The following is a 20258-nucleotide window of genomic DNA, read 5'->3' on the forward strand; positions in this document are numbered from 1 at the left end:
CTGCTGCATGGTTATCTCATTGTACATCAGTAACTATGCTGGTAAAGTAAGTACAGTAAGGGGTTAATTCTCAAAAGGTCACCTAAAGTTGCACACCGAGATGCTGAGCACAGATTCTATGCTAGTGCTTGCATGCACAATTGGTGGGATAGAATATTAGTGTAAGTCCACCTTTGGGTGCGAGCACTCACACCAGCCAAATGGTTGGTGTAAGTGCTTGCGCTTAAACGTAGGCTATAACCCATGTGCACTACTGCAAGAAACACCCCTGACTTGCCTGGGCCTCTTCCAGGTTCACATCCCATTGCAGTTGCATTCTCTGGAATTTGCACACTCAATTTATTGACTATCATCTGGGACAATTTCTAATTACTGTCAACTAGCACCAGTTATTGCCAATAATTGACCATTAATACAGATTAGCAGCTCATTAGCTAATTAAGTTATATGTGCAGCTGTCCTTATGTCTTGCACATGCAACATTGTGCACTAGATGCAAAGTTGGACATTCAATATTATAGAAGTAGGGGGCATAAATCACTGAGTGGTCAATATATGGGCGAAAAGCTACACTAAGGGCTCCTTTTATCAAGGCGCGCTACGGGGGTTAGCGCGTCAGACATTTCATCACGCGCTAACCCCCGCGGCAAGCCTAAAAACTAACGCCTCGTCAATGGAGGCGTTAGCGACTAGCGCGGCAGGCGGTTGAACGCGCAGTATTTCGTGCGTTAACCGCCTACCGCACCTTGATAAAAGGATCCCTAAGGGATAATAGCCTTGAAGAAACCCCCCAGGGTGAAACATGTTGGCTTGTTGGTCCCTGTGAACCTGACCACGAATATTAAGCTAAGTACTTACACATCTTAAGAATCCTAATGGTAGATTTAACTTACTATAAGAATTATTTTATATCGGACCTGATGAGAATTTGATGCATAAAGCCAGATACTATGAAATTTTTAAGTATGTTGGTGGCATCTCTGAGGGCCTTTCTGCTCTACTAGTTTTGGTGAGAGTATTTAGAGGTGATCTTAACGGGTTACCTTATATTGAAGAATTATTGATTTACTTTCCTATTAATTTAAATATGAACCGTGCTGCAGTTGGGGATCATACATGTGACATTCAGTACAAAAGACTGGATAGCACCCCTCTCGCTGCTGAGGATTATACACTTCTCCCTCTCAGAAACCGCTACCTTTTTGCACACCCAAGCATTACCAATTGTAAATACAAATCTTTTCTGGACAGAACTTTCTCACACCAAGCAAACAAACAACAATACTGGCTAGACGACTACATTAATAAAGCTAGACTGACCTACAACGCTTTTAGAAAACTCATAAAAACTGCCTTATTCGACAAATATATCACCTAAATAATTTCCTCGCTGAACACTTCTCTCCCAATTTCCTCACTGAACACTTCGTTCCCAATTTACCCCCTCCCTCCCCCCCCCCTGAAATACTTATCAAACCGTATTTTGCAATTTGGGACAAAACTTTTAATATGCCTCTCTGAAAATTTCCTTTATCCCAGGACAAGCAGGCATGATATTCTCACATGTGGGTGACGTCATCTACGGAACCCCAGCGCGGACAGCTTTTCAAGCAAACTTGATTGAAGTTTCAAGTTTGCTACACTGCACCACGCATGTGCATGCCTTCTTGCCCACTAGAGGGCGCATCCCACCTCGTGGTCCTCAGTTCAGTTTTTTCCGCGGAGCCAGAAGCCCTGTGGAATTTGAGCTCTGCTATTTTTGCCTTCTGTCGCCGCGTCCGGTGTTTTTTCTTCGGTCGTGGTACTTGCTTTCTCTTTCTTTTAGTTTTCTACGTCTTTGAATCAAAAAAAAAAAAAAGTTTTTCCGTCAGCTCCGGGGGCTCCCGTGAGCCGTGACCCGGCCTCCTTGTCGGTCGGTTCGGTTTTCATGTCCCGTCCCTTGACGGGTTTCAAAAAGTGCACCCGGTGTGAGCGGTTACTATCTATCACTGACCCCCACCGGTGGTGCTTGCTCTGCCTTGGACCCGAGCATCCGACTGACTCCTGCGATCGGTGCTCCACTTTTCAGGACAGAGCTCTCCGTCGACGCCGCACCAGGATGGCGGAGCTTTTCGCAGTTGACTCCGCGTCCGGGAAGGCCTCGACGTCGGCCTCGGCTTCGGCCCCGGCCTTGACCTCGGCCTCGGCGCCTTCGGCTTCGCCGCGTCCCTCGACCTCGAAGCCGACGCCTGCGACCAAACCTGCCTCGGGTAAGTCCTCTTTTCCATCCCCGACTCCAGGGTCATCGAAGAAGCCATCCTCGAGCTCCTCTGCGGCGGGTGGGTCGTCCTCGGCCCCGCCCAGGACTCCGGCCACTAATGCCCCGAGGGAATACTCGAGACCGAGGTCGCCCTCCAGGGAGCATCCCCCGGCCTCGGACCTGCCTACCATGGTCAGGATTCCGGCGTTCCAGGACCTGCTCCGAGCATTGATTTCCTCGGAGCTGGCTGGCGCCCTCGAACAACTGCAGCGGGCTGCGACCTCGACTGCTTTGACCTCGGGGGCACCGACCTCGGCGACCTCGGTCTCGACTCCCTCGGTCTCGGGTACCGGGGCACCACCGACCTCGGCCTCGACCTTGCCCTCGACCTCGGCCTCGGGGGCTCCGCCTGAGAGCAGCGTACGGCCCCGGGACAAGGTACGTAGAGTGAGACGGATTTCCTCCTCCTCCTCCTCGAGGTCCTCCCGGGGTTCCTTGCCCTCGGGCCGGCCTCGGGCGAGGCGTTGCCCGAGGAAGCCTAAGCGTTCGCGAGGCTCTCCTCGGCGACGTGGTCGCTCCTCGCCGCTCGGGGGCGAGGCCTTGCGGGTCTCGGAGCTTCGCCTCGATAACCCGAGGCTTCTCCGTTCCCCTGCGAGAGGGGGTTCTCGTGACTCCTCGCCGAGGAAAAGGGGGCGTGCCTCGGTCCCTCGGACGCCTGGGACTTCTCCCAGGGGTTCTTCGAGGCGGAGACGTTCCCCGACCCCCTCGAGGCCATTGGATCTGGCCTCATGGGGCTCGGGGTCCGGTAGGGAACCACGATATTCTCACGAGGCTTCCCCCTTCTGTTCGGCGGAGAGGTCGAGAACTCCCTTGCCGCCTGCCAGACCGTCCTCCTTCTCCAGCTTTGTGCAGGACATGGCGCGTGCCTTGGGTCTGGACCTCATGGCTGGATCTCAATATACTAAAGAGTTCCTCGAGGAGCAGGACCTTCCCACTCCCCCAAGGGAATCCCCTCGGCTGCCCTTGAATAAGGTCCTTCATCAGACCTTACTTAAGAACCTGACTTCACCTCTTACAGTCACTGCGGTCCCGTCCAAGATGGAGTCCAAATATAGGACGATTCCACCCAAGGGTTTTGATAAGGCTCAACTCTCCCACCAGTCCTTACTGGTCGAGTCTGCGCTCAAGAAGACGCAACCCTCCCGAGTTTCTGCGGCGGTCCCGCCCGGCAGGGAGGGTCGGACCCTTGACAAGTTTGGTCGTCGCCTCTATGCGAATTCCTTCATGGCAACCAGGGTTTTAAATTATGCCTTTACCTTTTCATCCTATCTGCGTGGCATGGTAAAGGATCTGCCCCAATATCGCGAAGCCTTGCCGGACTCCCGCAAGGAAGGGTTCGACAGGTTTATGTCCAACCTGTCTCAATTGCGCCTGTACCTTTTTCATGCGGTGTACGATACGTTTGAGCTGGTATCGAGGGTGTCGGCTTTTGCGGTAGCTATGCGCCGGTTGGCGTGGCTATGCACCCTCGATATGGACCCAAACCTGCAAGAATGCCTTGCGGACTTACCTTGCGTGGGGTCCGAATTATTTGATGAATCCCTGGAGGCGGCGACCAAACGGCTCTCGGAACAGGAGCGCTCGTTGGCCTCCTTGGTCCGTCCGAAACCTCGAGCCACGCCGCAGAAACCCTTCCGGCCTCCCCCGAGGCGGTACCCTTAAAAGTCGACCCCGGCTTTTTCTAGGCCACCGCCTCGGCGCCCCCCTCGACAGGGCAGAGGGGGACAAACCAAAACTCCAGCGCAGGGTCCTGCCAAGCCAGCGCCGTCCTTTTGACGGGCTATGCGGATGGGGCCGGCCCCCCTCCGCGATCGCGCCGGACCCCCTTCCCATAGGGGGTCGACTCCGGTCCTTTTACGCGGCTTGGACCGAGATAACATCCGACGCTTGGGTGCTCCGGACTGTCTCCGAGGGCTATTCTCTCAACTTTTGCTCTGCGCCGCCGGAACAGTCACCGGGGGCTTGCCCATACAATCGGACCCAGCTCCCCATCCTCATGGCCGAGGCCAGAGCCTTGTTGAGGCTTCGGGCAGTGGAACCTGTACCCCCCGACCAGCGGGGGCGGGGGTTTTACTCCCGTTACTTTTTGGTCCCAAAAAAGACCGGGGACTTGCGTCCCATTCTAGACCTCAGGAAGCTCAACAAGTTCCTGGTCCGGGAGAAGTTCCGGATGTTGTCACTTCCGATATTGTATCCTCTCTTGGAGGAAGGGGACTGGATGTGCTCCCTGGACCTGAAGGAAGCGTACACCCATGTTCCAGTGCATCCCGCCTTCTGCAAATTCTTACGGTTCCAGGTGGGCGAGCTACACCTGCAGTACAGGGTCCTCCCCTTCGGCCTGGCTTCGTCCCCTCGAGTCTTCACGAAGTGTATGGTGGTAGTTGCTGCAGCCCTGAGGTCTCGGGGGCTTCAGGTCTTCCCTTACCTGGACGATTGGCTGATCAAGGCCCCGACCAGGGAGGGGGTTATCTCAGCGACCCTACAGTCTATCGCCTTCCTTCAGCGACTAGGGTTCGAAGTAAATTTTCCCAAGTCACAGTTGTGCCCGGCCCAATCACTCCAGTTCATAGGCGCAGTGCTGGACACTGTTCGCCTCCGTTCATTCCTCCCTCCTCCTCGTTTGGAGGCGTTGGTTCGGTTGGGCCGTCTGATCTCTCAGCTTCCTATGGTGTCGGCTCAGCGCATGATGATGCTTTTGGGCCACATGGCGTCTACGGTCCACGTCACTCCATTCGCCAGACTGCACCTGAGAATTCCTCAATGGACTCTGGCTTCTCAGTGGCGCCAGGAGTGCGATCCTGTCTCTCGTCGCATAGCAGTGACTCCTTCTTTGAGACGTTCGCTCCGTTGGTGGACCGACTCTTCGAATCTTTCCGGAGGTTTGCTCTTTCTCGTCCCTCCTCATTGCAAGGTTCTGACCACGGACTCCTCGTAGTAAGCATGGGGGGCCCACCTCGACGGTCTGCGGACCCAGGGACTGTGGTCGGCGGAGGATCGCCGCTGTCACATCAATGTGTTGGAGCTTCGTGCCATTTTTCTGGCGGCTCGAGCATTCTGCCACCTACTCCGAGATCAGGTAGTCCTAGTGCGAACGGACAACCAGATGGCCATGTATTATGTGAACAAGCAAGGTGGGACAGGCTCTTGGTCCCTTTGCCGGGAAGCTCTGCGCCTTTGGGAATGGGCGATCTCCCAGAACATCTTCCTACAGGCGGTCTATATCCAGGGAGAACGGAACTGCTTGGCAGACAAACTCAGTCGGCTTCTCCAGCCGCACGAGTGGTCACTCAACTCCAGAGTCCTACGCGAGGTCTTCGACCGCTGGGGGACTCCGCAGGTGGATCTGTTTGCCTCCCCGGAGACTCGCAAACTACCCCTGTATTGTTCTCTGATGTACTCCCTGGACCATCTGGAAGCGGATGCCTTTCTTCTCGACTGGGGAGGAAGGTTCCTTTACGCGTTTCCTCCTTTTCCCCTGATCTTGAGGACATTGGTTCGTCTCAAATCATCCAGAGCCACTATGATTCTCATTGCGCCTCGCTGGCCTCGTCAACACTGGTTCTCCCTGCTTCTTCAACTCAGTGTCAGGGAGCCTCTGCTGCTGCCTGTGTTTCCCTCTCTGCTATCTCAGAGTCGGGGTTCGCTGTTGCATCCCAATCTTCAGTCCTTACACCTGACCGCTTGGTTCCTTTCCCCTTGACTTCGGTCCATGTTTCTCAGTCGGTGAGGGAAGTTTTGGAAGCCTCGCGCAAGGTCTCGACCAGGCTTTGTTATTCCCAGAAATGGACCAGGATTTCCTCCTGGTGCTCCTCGCGTCATCTGGATCCGGATTCGGTCCCGGTGTCTTCGGTGCTGTACTACTTGTTACATCTGTCTAATTCCGGCCTGAAGACGACATCTGTTCGGGTGCATCTCAGTGCCATTTCTGCTTTCCATCGTCCCTTGGATGGACGTTCTCTTTCGCTTCATCCTCTGGTGACACGTTTCATGAAGGGTCTAATCAAGGTTTGTCCCCCTCTGAAGCCTCCTCCTGTCGTTTGGGATTTGAATGTTGTCTTAGCTCAACTGATGAAACCTCCCTTTGAGCCTATCGACAAGTCTCTCCTGAAATTTCTTACTTGGAAAGTGGTATTTCTGATTGCCCTCACATCTGCTCGACGGATTAGTGAGCTGCAAGCTTTGGTTGCGGACCCGCCTTTCACTGTGTTTCATCATGACAAGGTGGTTCTCCGCACCCATCCTAAATTTTTACCTAAAGTTGTGTCTGATTTCCACCTCAATCAGTCCATTGTCCTTCCTGTGTTCTTTCCTAAGCCCCACTCCCATCCTGGCGAGACGGCGCTCCACACGCTTGACTGTAAGAGGGCGTTGGCATTTTATCTCCAACGTACCAGGTCTCATCGGAAGGTTCCTCAATTGTTTTTTTCCTTTGATCCTAATCGTTTAGGACACCCTGTTTCCAAGCACACCTTGTCCAACTGGTTGGCTGCTTGTATTTCTTTTTGCTACGCTCAGGCTGGTCTTACGCTCCCGGGTCGAGTCACGGGGCATAAGGTCCGGGCGATGGCAGCTTCGGTTGCTTTCCTCCGATCTACTCCTATGGAGGACATATGTAAAGCTGCCACTTGGTCTTCGGTTCATACGTTCACCTCCCACTATTGTCTGGACACTTTGTCCAGAAACGACGGCCGGTTTGGCCAGTCGGTGTTACATAATCTGTTTTCCTAAATTGCCATCCTCCCACCTGCCCTTCTTTGGTTGGCTTGGAGGTCACCCACATGTGAGAATATCATGCCTGCTTGTCCTGGGATAAAGCACAGTTACTTACCGTAACAGGTGTTATCCAGGGACAGCAGGCATATATTCTCACAACCCGCCCGCCTCCCCGGGGATGGCTTCTTTGCTAGTTATGGAACTGAGGACCACGAGGTAGGATGCGCCCTCTAGTGGGCGAGAAGGCATGCACATGCGTGGTGCAGTGTAGCAAACTTGAAACTTCAATCAAGTTTGCTTGAAAAGCTGTCCGCGCTGGGGTTCCGTAGATGACGTCACCCACATGTGAGAATATATGCCTGCTGTCCCTGGATAACACCTGTTACGGTAAGTAACTGTGCTAAACTGTATATTGTAATTTTTCAATGTATTTTTATAATTCGTGACCTTTTTCCTAACAGGTCCTCTCAAAAATGTCTTAGCGTAGTGTACACTTTATACTTTCGCATTCTTAAAGTTGATGTACTCTGTATTTCCTCTAACTATCTGCATATTGTAACTTGCTGAATGTCCAGCTCTCTTGAATGTAAACCGCCTAGAAGTCGCAAGATTGTGGCGGTATAGAAAAATAAAGTTATTTATTATTTATTTATTTATTCGCTGTGATAGGGGATTAACAGAACCGCAAATAACTTTTTCATATGTTATTCGCTGTTTTCGATTAAAAATCATCGTGAATATGATGAGACCGCAAATAACATGGTGGGAGACCTGGCCTGTTCTTGAAGGAGAGGCAAAACACGGTGAAGAAAGTGCTGGGAATCAGCGATTTTCTCTGTAAACACTTGGAATAAGCGATTTCTCTATGCAAGCTGATGTAATTGTGGGGGGAGGAGCCAGCAAGCTAAAAACCATGAATAATCGAAACCGCAATTGCTGAAACCGCAACTATGAAGGGAGAAATGTATTCTATATTGTGTGATTTATTTAGTGTTTGCTTCTCAGGAAACCTTAAAAACTAGGCTGTGCAGTGAATTAATCAATGTCTGTTTTCCCTTATTGGTCACTTTACACATAAGCAAAAAACACAATATGCTCTTACAAATTTAGAGTAAGAATCTTAGCAATCTCACATGCTACATCAAAGCAAAACTATAAGTAAATTCCTACTGGAAAGCAAGTGAATACTTTTCATGATTTTCTACCATCGTTTGTATTATTATAGCAATATATTTTCTGGCACCAGGGATCAGTATAATCTATGTATTAAAAACATCCTGTCCTAGAGTCTATAGTCAGGAAGGTTCATAAAGAGGCTTTAACTTTGCATTTCATGAGATACCAGTAATCCAGATTGTTGAGGTCAATTTGGTACATTTAGCTCTCATTTTATTCCAATATGAAAACCAGCAGCGATCGAAACAGCAGATCCAGTCCTATGGATTCAGCATTATATTGTGTCAGAGACTTTATTATCAAATGTGAGCAAAGCACTTTAGAAACTGACCAGGTTGCATATTTTATCTCAGTTGATTTCCATATGTAAGCAATTTATCGGTGTCAGGTCAAAAGCGCGCCGGCACAAAGGCGCAAGCAGACAACTGAGCGCAGCGCAGAGGTGCGCGCCAAAGAAAAAGACTGTTTTTAGGGGCTAAGACGGGGGTGTGGGGGGGAATTTTACTTTATACAGATCGCGCCGCGTTGTGGGGGCGTTGTGAGGGGTTTGGGGGGTTGTAACCTCCCACATTTTACTGAAAACTTTACTTTTTCCCTGTTTTTAGGGAAAAAGTTACGTTTTCACTAAAATGTGGGGGGTTACAACCCCCCAAGCCCCCCACAACGCCGCCGCGATCTGTATTAAGTAAAGTGGGGGGGGCTCCCCAACAAAACCCTCCGTCGCAGCCCCTAAAAACAGTCTTTTTCTTCGGTGCGCGCCTCCATCTTGCGCTCAGTTGTCGGTGCGCGCCTTTGTCTTCCGCGTTACTATCTATGAACCAATTTATCAGAGATACACATGAATATGGTAACAAAATCCTCCTCTCCTCAAAAGTGTTAGTAACATAGTAAATGACAGCAAATAAAGATTGAATGGTCCATCCAGTCTACCCAGTAGTCACGTCTTATAAATTCACTGATATAATTTTGGAGCATAGCTAGTTGCAGGCCTGCCCTAGAGCTATCAGATAAAATCACAGTTTATTGGTGAATAATGCAGAGAAAGGGGTAGGAAAAAAGTCAAAGAATGATAAGATCAAAACAGCTCCACCCTGCAGCTATTTCTCACTTTTCACTCTCAAATGCAGGTTCCCTCAACAAAGAATTAACCAAGCTACTAGTCCTAAACAACGTGGTATCCCACCAGAGTACCAGCTCTGCAATGGGGTTCTGTAGTTAGGGCAGTGTATATCAAACTGTGGGCCTCCTGAGATTCCAAGTGTGCCATGGCACACTGAGGAGGAAGAGAGGTGCCTACCAGCTGACTTTCCTACGCGGTACAACACCAGCGCTGCCCAATTCGCCAAAGGCCTGCATGTTTTCCCCTTCTCTCTAGCTTCCTCTGGCTTCCCCCCGGCCTCCCGGTCTCACCTTTAAATTTAATTACAACAGCCTGCAGAGGATCACTGGTAAGTAAAATGATTTTATTTTCAATATAGTGATTGAAATGTGTCAGTTTTGAGAATTTATATCTACTGTGTATATTGTATGTATATGAAAAATGACTAGAAAAAATTGCATTATAATTAGTAAAGGGGATGGGATCTGAGACAGAGCTTGGGTGGGCCTAGGGAGGTTTGTGGTTGGGGTACTCAGTTAGACTTAGGGGTACTTAGCTTGAAGTAGTTAAGAAACACTGCTGTAGGCAATCAGCTGGTGCCAGTGCCTTTCCTTCTCTCCGGCCTTCTTCGCTGCTGCACCCCTACTGGCATCTCAGGGCCCATCTGGAGGCCTCTGCACATGCGCAGATGTCAATGTGATGATGTCACACATTTATAATGTCATCACGGCGACGTCCGCGCACTTCTGGTTGCCTCAAGCCATGGCCACTGAGTTAGGGGTTGACAGACATGACCAACATTTAAAATTGTAGACTACAAAATACAGTTTTTCCTTAACTTTGAATCAAAAGTCATCTGGGAATGGAAAATTAGAATTTGACGAGTTCAAGAATTTCTGGAACAAACTACGAAACTGGATTGTGAGTAATGTATGAGGGTTGATTGGAAAATAATGTTTATTTTATTCAGAATCGATGACTCCATAGGATCTGAACATTTTTCTTTTTCAAAGTACCATCCTTCATATTCAATACATTTTTTTGTAGCATTTCAAAAACAATTCAAAGATGTGCAGTAGACTATTTTGCAACATCTTTTAGCTGTGGAGTTTTTCCACTTCCAACAGTGTTCTTGCACACTTCAACTCATCGTTGCATCTGCTCTTTGATTAAATTTCTGGGTACCCATCAGGCACACATGCGATGGATTTATTTTCAGTTCCTCTCTCACAATATGTTGAACCCATTCAAATGAGTCCCAAGTGAAGCTGAAAATTAGCCTTCTGTCATTTTGCAACATCTCCATAGCTTTGGCAATGTTGATATCCATAACCGCTGTGGATGGCCTTCCAGAACGCACTTCATCAATCACTTGCGTGTTACCCTCTTTGAAGTGCTTTTACCTCCAAAATACTGCAGCACAGCTAATTGTTTCAATACCATATGCTTGCCATAATATTTCAAGAGTTTCATTACCGCTCTTTCCAATTTTAACACAAAATTCAATCCCACACCTCTGGAGTACTCTCACAGATACGTCTCCCTCTTCTGACATGACAAAACGTACAAAATTCTTCCTCACACTGTGATCCAACAATGAAGATTACAGCAGTCCTACTGTAGGTTCAGAAACGTCGATGTATGAGCTTCACAAGAACCAGCACAGCATTGCCACGTCTACTTCTTGGAAAGAAAAACAGAGGCAGTCTCGTTCTTTTCAATCAGCCCTCATAACGTACCTTCAGCTACTACTGGAAAAGGTGTGAAAAAAATCCAAATAATCATATTTATAATTTCACAGGGCCAAATGCACAAAGCTCCAACACAGAGAAAGGTAGGGGAAGGTTATTGGGGTGGGCAGACTTGGTGGGCCGTGGTCCTTATCTATTTCTATGTTTCTATTCTATGTTTCTATGTTTCTAATGGTAGAAAATACCATGGTGGTATTACTGGTGACGCTCAGCACAAAAAACAGTGGGCAACCCTCCTTCCAATTTTTTTAAAGTATGGGGGGCAAGGGGGCCGGTGGCAGGAGTGAGAAGTCCAAAATGGTACCTTATTTTAAGCCTGTTTTAAATTCACAACTTTATTAGTTTCAATTTAAGCACAAATTAACTCAGAAACTTCAACACAACATTGCCAGATGGTATGACCCTAACTCATGCCACCTACAACCACAGCAGAAGTCCACCCAGATTAGTCCAGTACCCCATATAATGTCAAAGAGGAGCCGAAATGGCAGAGAAGCTATCAAAGCGACCAGCCTGTTGTGCTTCTATCGCCTCTTTCCTGTATATCAAATATACAGTTATGCCAGGAAATAACATTCAGTGCTGTAGCATTATTCTAATCCCTCAACATTTCTTTAAAAGCAGATGCTACTATAAGCCTGTAAAGTTTGCCATAGTTTGGAAAGTTTCTCACAAAAAAAGGCCCACAAATGATAATGGAGTTGTAAGCTGAAAAATGTCACAATGTGAAATTGGCTATGTGAGAAATCCAAAATGGTGCCTATTTTAAGCCTGTTTTATAAAGTCAGTTTATAAACTAGACTTCCAGAATGAGTTCCTATAACACACAAATACCAATGCACAAAGAACCGGCTCAAGGCAATCTGCTGTCTAAAGTGAGAGGTAAGATGATTCCTCCCCCATCAGCTATGGCAGTAAGAGCTGGGGGGATCCCTCATCTTAAACAGTAATGCAACGCCCCCAACCTATTCACCCCCCTTTCCTTTATTGCTGGGTCCCACATAAACTCTGGTGGTCAGGGCACTGTAAATTAGCCCTGGATACTCAGTGCTGGTGCCCGAACATGACCTGGCACTGAATATTCCTAGCTGCTGGATGAATATCAACCGGTTTATTTTAGCTTGTATATTGTTTGTTTTAATGGTATGGTTATATTGTTTGTATTTTATTAGATAAATGCTGTTGAGATCCACATAGTTTATACATGCAGATTATAAAAGAAGTAAAGGGTCGTGGATTTGATATACCATTTTTCTGTGGGTACAATCAAAATGGTTATCATTCATTTAAGGACTTCTAGCTGTGCTAGAAGTTTTTAACACGAGCCAGCTCGGTAAATGCTCCAAAGTAGAGAATGACATGGGGAAAAAAATTAATCACCGTTCCCGCCCCGTCCCCGTGAGCTCAGTCGCCGTCCCTGCCCTGCAAACTGTCAGATCCCATCCACACAAGCCTTGAATAGTTGTGATTTTATACTAAGCTTATTTTATTAAAGTATAAAAAGAGACAATATTCTGTACAATTGTCATTTTATAAATACAAATAATACAGACAAGGATCAACAAAACCCCTGTCTCCCCTCCCTTTCACAAATATCCCCTCCACTATTGTGAAAACTGAACAAACCAAATTACTATAGAAAAATCAAGCTAACAGAATACTTCAGTCACATATGGCAGAAATAGTGTTAGGGGAGAGCAACTAGGGCAACTGCCTCCTGGTCAGAGAGAGAGAGAGCCCTAAGCCAGCTGGAAGCTAAAGAAGCACAACCTGGGCTTTGCAGTCCCCAGTTATGTCTAATACCAGCTCTAGCAGGATACATATTTCAAATCTAAAATATTCTAATCACAAAATATAAAATTAAATTAATTTTTTTCTGCCTTTTGTTGTCTGGTAATTTTATTCTTCAAATCACATTGATCCCAGGCTTTGGTTTTAGGTTCCTTCTGTCTTCATCATGGCATGGCTGGCTCTTGAAGTTAAATTAGGCACAAGAGGAGTTGGGGAGGAGATGCCGAGTCTGACATGGAAGCAATTTTTTTTTACAACAGGAGCAAGACTTTTCACCACTCAAACGGGGCAATGAAAGGTCTTGTCCTCATTCCCGTGGTAAACCAGTTGCAAATGTCTCCATTCCTGCGGATTTACTGCGGTGACCACGGTTTACAGCGGTAAATGGTCCCCGTGTCATTCTCTATTCCAAAGCTCATAGAATTCGTATGAGCATTGGAGCATTTACCTCGCTGGCCCACGCTAAAAACCTCTAGTGCAGCTTGATAAAGTATGTATGTGTGTGTGTGGGGGGGGGGGGGGATTATCTTTTTCACACAACAGCTGGCATTTAAAATACCCCACTGGCCATCCAGACTGAATATTGGGCCTTTTTACTTTTTCATAGGTCTGTCTCAACTCACTTATCACTGAGAATTCAGCAGTAAAAACAGCATATTTACAGTTTTCTTCTTTTTAAAATCCCTTTCAGGGCATCTTTCTTCATTTTGACACTGACAAATCTGGCTCTATGTCTTCCTATGAACTTCGCAATGCTTTAAAAGCTGCAGGTAAACTAGAAATTTCCCTCTGAAAATACAGACAGCTCTAAGAACATGAAGAATGAAGGGACCCTGGTTTCTGGGAACGAGAAATGCCAAACATATAGTTTGCTTTCTCATGATGTCTTTTGACAAGAATGTAAAATGTAATTTTGAGTTTATTAGAGCCTATTTCTTCAAGAGTGTTGAGCTTCCGGAGAGGTGACAGTACCTTTGAAGTGGTGCACTTTCAAAAAGTGAAAACAGAGATGTCCAGTGGGCCATGACTGGATTGGATTGATTACTTTATATAGCGCTTATCACAGAGAATTTAAGCGATTTACAAAAAAATATTTTAAAAGACAATTATTGTATAGCTAAGTATTTCAACAACAAAAATCTAAAGAATTGGAGATTGTGCTATTGTCTTTGGCACCTCAGCTTCTTCAAGTGTTTTTCTTCCTCTAAATTGCCTTTGCGTTGCCACACCAAGGTAGCATATTACGTTAAACTGACGTCAGTGTCAGCATTGCTTCATGGATGGCAGCAAGTTTTGCAAATAGATTTCCTTTCAGAAACTAGAAAGTCAAGTCATTTCATTCATCCTTAATAAATGGAAAGGAATTTGGCTTTATTCAAAACTATGACCATTTATTTTAGAAACCTAAAGTGACATTTATATTTTAAATATCACATACATGGGCAAATGTTGATTTCAGAAAGCTGCTATTTATATGTGGCAATCACACTATGGAGAGATTTCAAGGGAGTGTCATTTGAATGTAGCTTTGGCAGACTAAAATCTATAAGGGTAATAATGAGCCTGTGGTAGTAACCAGTTTATAAACCACTTTGCACAACATGCTGATCTAACACTGGATAATTAATGCCAGCAGAGGAGTAGTTAGGGAGGGTGGCGCCCAGCATCACCACACCGTGTGCCCTTCACTCCCACTGCACCATGCGCCTCCAGTGTTCCATGCCATGTGCCACCCCCCAGTGTTCTCCACCATGCCATGCACCCCCTAGTGTTCCCTACTGCACCATGGACCCCCTGTACTCTGCGCCGTGCACCCCCTATTATTCCCTGCCACTTCATCCTCCCCCACGAACCTCTTGAAATGTGTGCAGGCGTGAGCGACACCTTCCTCTTGCTGCTCACGCCAGCCTCTGCACCCTTCTGACGTCATGTCCTGGTCGAACAACCAGGAAGTGATGTTAAAAGGGAGCCAAGGCCAATGCAAGCAGCTAACGAAAGATGCTGCTGACTCTAGCAAATTTTAAAAGAGGTAAGTGGGGGGTGCAGGGTCAGAGAGGAGGAGAGATGCTAGTGCCCCCTGTGAAGACGACACCCAGGGCACTCCGCCCCCCCCCCACACCCCCCATTTACTATACCACTGAATACTGAGACATGTGCTGCTCCTAGCATTGACTATCCAGGTACACCCGCTGATCAATGTTCCCTCTAAGCTGAGCAAGAGTCCTTCACCTACAGTCCTGTCATTGGAGGTAGGGTGCTGTTTCACTATCACAAGCTTTGCAGGATTCTAGGGAACCTGCCTGCCCCTAGTGATTGAAAGCAGTATTAAAGCACTACCCTCTACTGTCAGCAGTGCAGTTGAAAGACTCCTGCTCAGAGGGAACAGCAGAGGTTGTGAAATCACCACTTTCACATGTACAATGGCAACACCTTCACATAGAAACTACAGAGTCTGTGCAATTCATTTTTTTCAATGCATATCTGTAAAATGCTGTATATGCCATCAAACATGCTTGCACTCCTGTGGGCATTTTTAAAAATGTTCTGCACCATTAGATCTTTTCTAAAATACTATCAAAGGATATCTCGTTTCCACTCTTTATGCTCCATGTAAAATGGAATTCTACCTCCTTAAAAAAAAGCAGTTGGTGCAAATTATTCTGGAACGATCCAGTAGTAATAGTGAGCTGAAAACCAAGTAAGCCAGAGTTCATGTTCCAGTTCTCCCATTGATGTGCAAAGCATTTTGCCCGTCATGCCCCAGTACTTTGATTGTAAATCCTCTTAAGTAGAGAAATAGCAACTGAACCTGTGTAGAATTTTTCTTGAGCTTGGATTTGTACAAGAAAGTAATCAAATCTAAAATTTAAAACTAAAATAGAGATTAGGCAGCCATTTGGAGCACTACAAAGCCAAGAAAAAAGAAAATGAACAATTAATAGGGCCTGATTCTATAAACCAGCGATGGCGAACCTATGGCACGTGTGCCAGCTGTGGCACGCGAAGGCCTTGCAGCTGGCACGCGGGAAGGTCCGCAATTAAGATATGCGGCGCGGCGGGAGGCGAGTGTGCCGTTGTCTGCTTTGCAGCTCACCTGGCAACAGGGCCGGACTGGCCATTGGGAGGACCGGGCATTGTCCCGGTGGGCCGCGGCCCATCCTCCTGTGCTGGCTGCAGTCCTGTGAGTGGATGTTTAGCCTGCCTGTCTTCCCCTTAGTATCCTATGAGCCAGGCAGTGTGTGAGGGGGAAGTGGGGGGAGGAAGAGAAGCTTCACACTGAGTCTGTCACAGGAACTCAGTGAGGCTGTAGTGTGACTCCACATGTGACATCTGTAATCAGGAACAGTTCCTAGTGCTCCCATGCTAGAGAGGTGAGGATATGGAGGGATGTTAATGTGTCTAATAATGTGCTCCTCTGTAAAAACCTCTATCTTCCATGGGGGACATGCTAAATTCGAGGAAATAAAAAAGCTGCTTATGATTGCATAGAGAAGTTCAGTAAGCTGAGAGGAGGGCTGGGCTCTCTGTGAACAACCAACACACTAATCCTCTGCGCTGTACCTTATGGAAAACTCAATATAGCAAAAAACAGTAAAGTGTATATGTGGCCCTTCAGTGCTTTTGTAAACATCATAATAAAATAACAAAGGCTGCTTAGGAAGCTGTGGAACCATGGGGTGGGAGGGGATGTGCACAGATGGATCGAGCACTGGTTGTCGGGTAGACTGCAGAGGGTCGGAGTAAAGGGCCAATATTCTGACTGGCGGGGAGTCACGAGCGGTGTGCCACAAGGATCGGTGCTGGGGCCGTTACTCTTCAACATATTTATCAATGACCTGGAAAAGGAGGCAAAGTGTGAGGTTATAAAATTTGCAGATGATACCAAACTGTGCGGCAGAGTTAGCTCCAGGGAAGAGTGTGAGGACCTGCAAAAGGACCTAGACAAGCTGGAAGACTGGGCAAACAAATGGCAAATGCGCTTTAACGTGGAAAAATGCAAGGTCATGAATATAGGGAAAAACAACCTGTTGTTCAAATACAAATTGGAGGGGGGTATTGTTGGGAGACAGCAGTCTTGAGAGAGACTTGGGTGTGCTGGTGGATGCATCACTGAAGCCATCTGCACAGTGCGCAGCAGCCTCGAAAAAAGCCAACAGGATGCTGGGCATCATAAAGAGGGGCATAACAACCAGGACGCGGGAAGTCATCATGCCATTGTATCGAGCGATGGTGCGCCCACATCTGGAATACTGCGTTCAATATTGGTCGCCGTACCTCAAGAAGGACATGGCGGTACTTGAGAGAGTCCAAAGGAGAGCAACGAAACTGGTAAGAGGGCTGGAACACTGCCCATACGCCGAGAGGTTGGATAAGCTGGGGCTCTTTCTCTGGAAAAGAGGAGGCTTAGGGGTGATATGATAGAGACCTTCAAGATCATGAGGGGCATAGAGAGGGTGGATAGGGACAGATTCTTCAGGCTGAAGGGGACAACAGGTACGAGGGGGCATTCAGAGAAACTGAAGGGAGATAGGTTCAAAACAAATGCAAGGAAGTTTTTTTTCACTCAAAGGGTCGTGGACACTTGGAATGTGCTACCGGAGGAAGTGATCAGGCAGAGTACGGTACAAAGATTCAAAAAGGGACTGGACGGATTCCTGAGGGATAAAGGGATCGTGGGATACTGAGAAAGCTAACCAGAAAATAAGTATAGAAACCCAACCAGGTCGTGCATGTGCAAGACCGGAGGGTTAGGACTTCGATGGGAAGATAGGACTCAATAGGAAACCAAGGTGGCAAGGGGACCCTTCTGGTGATTTAGACAGGCGGCCTGTTTGGTCCGCCGCGGGAGCGGACTGCTGGGCAGGATGGACCTATGGTCTGACCCGGCGGAGGCACTGCTTATGTTCTTATGTTCTTAAAGGCTCCAATAATGAAAAATAAAAGTCCTTTTCCCATGCACTCAGGTCACCTCTTAATTAGTTGTTATTGTGATGAATCCAATGTTGTATAGTCATTAATGCGATTAATCCAGTTTGCAGGTCATTTTATTTGGGGAATCACAGTCACTTCTTATTAGTGGCTGGCCGTGCCTCTCAAGTGTGCTTCTGCATTTTAGCCCTGCCCCTGGACTTCAATGGGCGGGGCCTGTGTGAGGTCATGTGATTGGGCTGCTCAACCTAAAATGCCCGAGCCTATTTTTTGTCCCAGTCCGGCCCTGCCTGGCAATGTGTTCCTCGCAGCTGTATGAAACCGCCGCGGGGCTGTGAGACAGTATATTTTTTGACCAAAACGGATATCTACAATTAGTAAAATTCTCCAATCACATATTTTTTTATGGGGACGGATTCATTAGATTTTTTTTATTATACAAATTTTATCCTTTTGTAGACTTGAAGTCTTGAACAAAGAAAATGAGTACAGCAAAAAAAGCAAAAACAGATAGTGGAAGACCATTCCAAGAGGCCTGGACAGAGACATATGGAGTGATTGAACGCAGTGGGAAAGCATTGTGTATTATGTGTAATGAAAGTGTTGTGTCTCGCACATCAAGTGTCAAACGTCCCTTTGAGACAAACCATAACAGTGTTGCTGAACTTGGTTTAGCTCAAAGAAAAGAGTTCCTTGTAGGAAAATTAAAGAAATATCACTCCCAGTCTCTTAGTTTTAGCAACTATCTTTCAAAAACTAATCATCTTACAGTTGCCAGCTTTCAAATTTCACTGTGCATGGCAAAACATGGTAAGCCCCTCTCTGATGGAGATTTTATCAACAAGGCAATTTTGGCTGGGAGTAATTCACTCTTCCATGATTTCCAAAACAAGGATAAAATTGTGCAGCGCATCTCTGAGATGCCGCTAAGCAGAAATACTGCAAAAGATAGGGTTCTGCGAATGGCTGCTGATGTTAGTCAACAGCTTACTTGCGACTTACAAAAAGCACCCTTCTACTCCATGTGCTTGGATGAAAGTACAGATATTACTAACCATGCAAGACTAGCGCTCATTTTGCGTTATGATACTGGTGACATCATGAGAGAAGAGCTGGTAAAACTGCTGTCTTTGCCTGGAAGAACACAAGAGATAGATATCCACAATGCTGTGATGGAGGCTTTTTCATCACTAGACATAAGTCCAGAAAAAGTGGTTTCAGTTACTAGCGATGGAGCACCTAGCATGGTGGGGACAACATCAGGATTCATTCATTTCTTTGCTAAGGAAGCAAAACATCCACTGATTCAATTTCACTGCATAATACATCAAGAGGCTCTCTGCGCCAAAGAAAGCAGCAAAAAACTTGACGATGTCCTCAAAGATGTAACAAAAATGGTGAACTTCATCATGGCGCGTGCTCTTAATTTTTGACAATTTCAAGCCCTTCTTGATGAGGTTCAGGCACAATATAACACTTTACTGATGTACAATAATGTCCGGTGGCTGAGCAGAGGACGAGTGTTAGAGAGATTTGTGGCCTGCTTGGAAGAAGTTAGGCTATTTATGAACGAAAAGGGGGAAGACTATCCTCAACTCACCAACATGGCCTGGCTTACCAACCTCATGTTCTTTACAGATTTTACTAATCACTTTAATGTACTAAACAAAAAATTACAAGGCATGGGAAAAACAGCAGAAAGCATGTTTAGTGACATCAAAGCTTTTGAGAGAAAATTGCATGTTTTTGAAAAAGACCTTGAGAGTGGACAGCTAAAATATTTTCCCAACCTAAAAATACATTTGGATAATTCTACAACATTTGTGGACAGTCATAAAAAACACCAGGAAATCCACAAAGCATATTCCACCATTGTAGCCGAAGCAAAGGAGAATTTTAGTAAAATATTTTCTCAGTTCCGTAAGATGGAGATAACCCTTTCATTTATAACTTTCCCAGAAAAGTCCACATTTGAAGATCTTGATCTTTCCTGCTTACAGTGGTTGGATATTCAAAATTTGGAAATGGAGCTACTGGAATTTAAAGAAAGCTCTATCTGGAAAAGTAAATTCAATGACCTGCGTGCGGCTCTTGAACGTATTGAGTGTGAAAGGGTGACAAATGAAATCACTGCTAGCAGTTCTGAAAATGAAATCCTAAAAGCGTGGAATTCTCTGCCAGACAATTTTAAGTCCATGAAAGCACTTGGGATTGCTCTTCTTACTTTGTTTGGGTCATCCTATGCTTGTGAGCAACTGTTTTCGGCTTTGAATCATATAAAATCTGATGCTAGAAACAGATTAACGGATGACATAAGTGCTGCATGTGTTGCTCTGAAATCAACGCACTATGAGCCAAGGATTGACAAGTTATCAGCATGCATGCAACAACAAAAATCACATTAATTTTTTTCAGAGCATGCCCAATGCATATGTTTACATGAAGCAGTGTTTTCAGTTTTCAGTTTAGACACTTTCTAAGTTATTTAAATATTATTTAA

The 20258-nt window shown here is 46.5% G+C and overlaps 1 protein-coding gene across 4 annotated transcripts in view; it reads left to right on the plus strand.

Annotated features, from left to right (window-relative positions):
- Positions 1–20258, plus strand: part of CAPN9 (calpain 9) — a 158718-nt gene that overhangs the window by 127172 nt on the left and 11288 nt on the right. For 3 of the 4 annotated variants that reach the window (XM_033937999.1, XM_033937998.1, XM_033938000.1), the window contains 2 exons: positions 10140–10208; positions 13521–13599. The exons of the other annotated variant lie outside the window; for it this stretch is intronic. In XM_033937999.1, coding sequence (XP_033793890.1) covers positions 10140–10208; positions 13521–13599 — 148 coding nt within the window. The remainder of the gene's footprint in view (positions 1–10139; positions 10209–13520; positions 13600–20258) is intronic. 4 annotated transcript variants of the gene reach the window in all.

Source organism: Geotrypetes seraphini, chromosome 3 (genome assembly GCF_902459505.1).
Source record: "Geotrypetes seraphini chromosome 3, aGeoSer1.1, whole genome shotgun sequence".
Classification (NCBI taxonomy): Eukaryota; Metazoa; Chordata; class Amphibia; order Gymnophiona; family Dermophiidae; genus Geotrypetes; species Geotrypetes seraphini.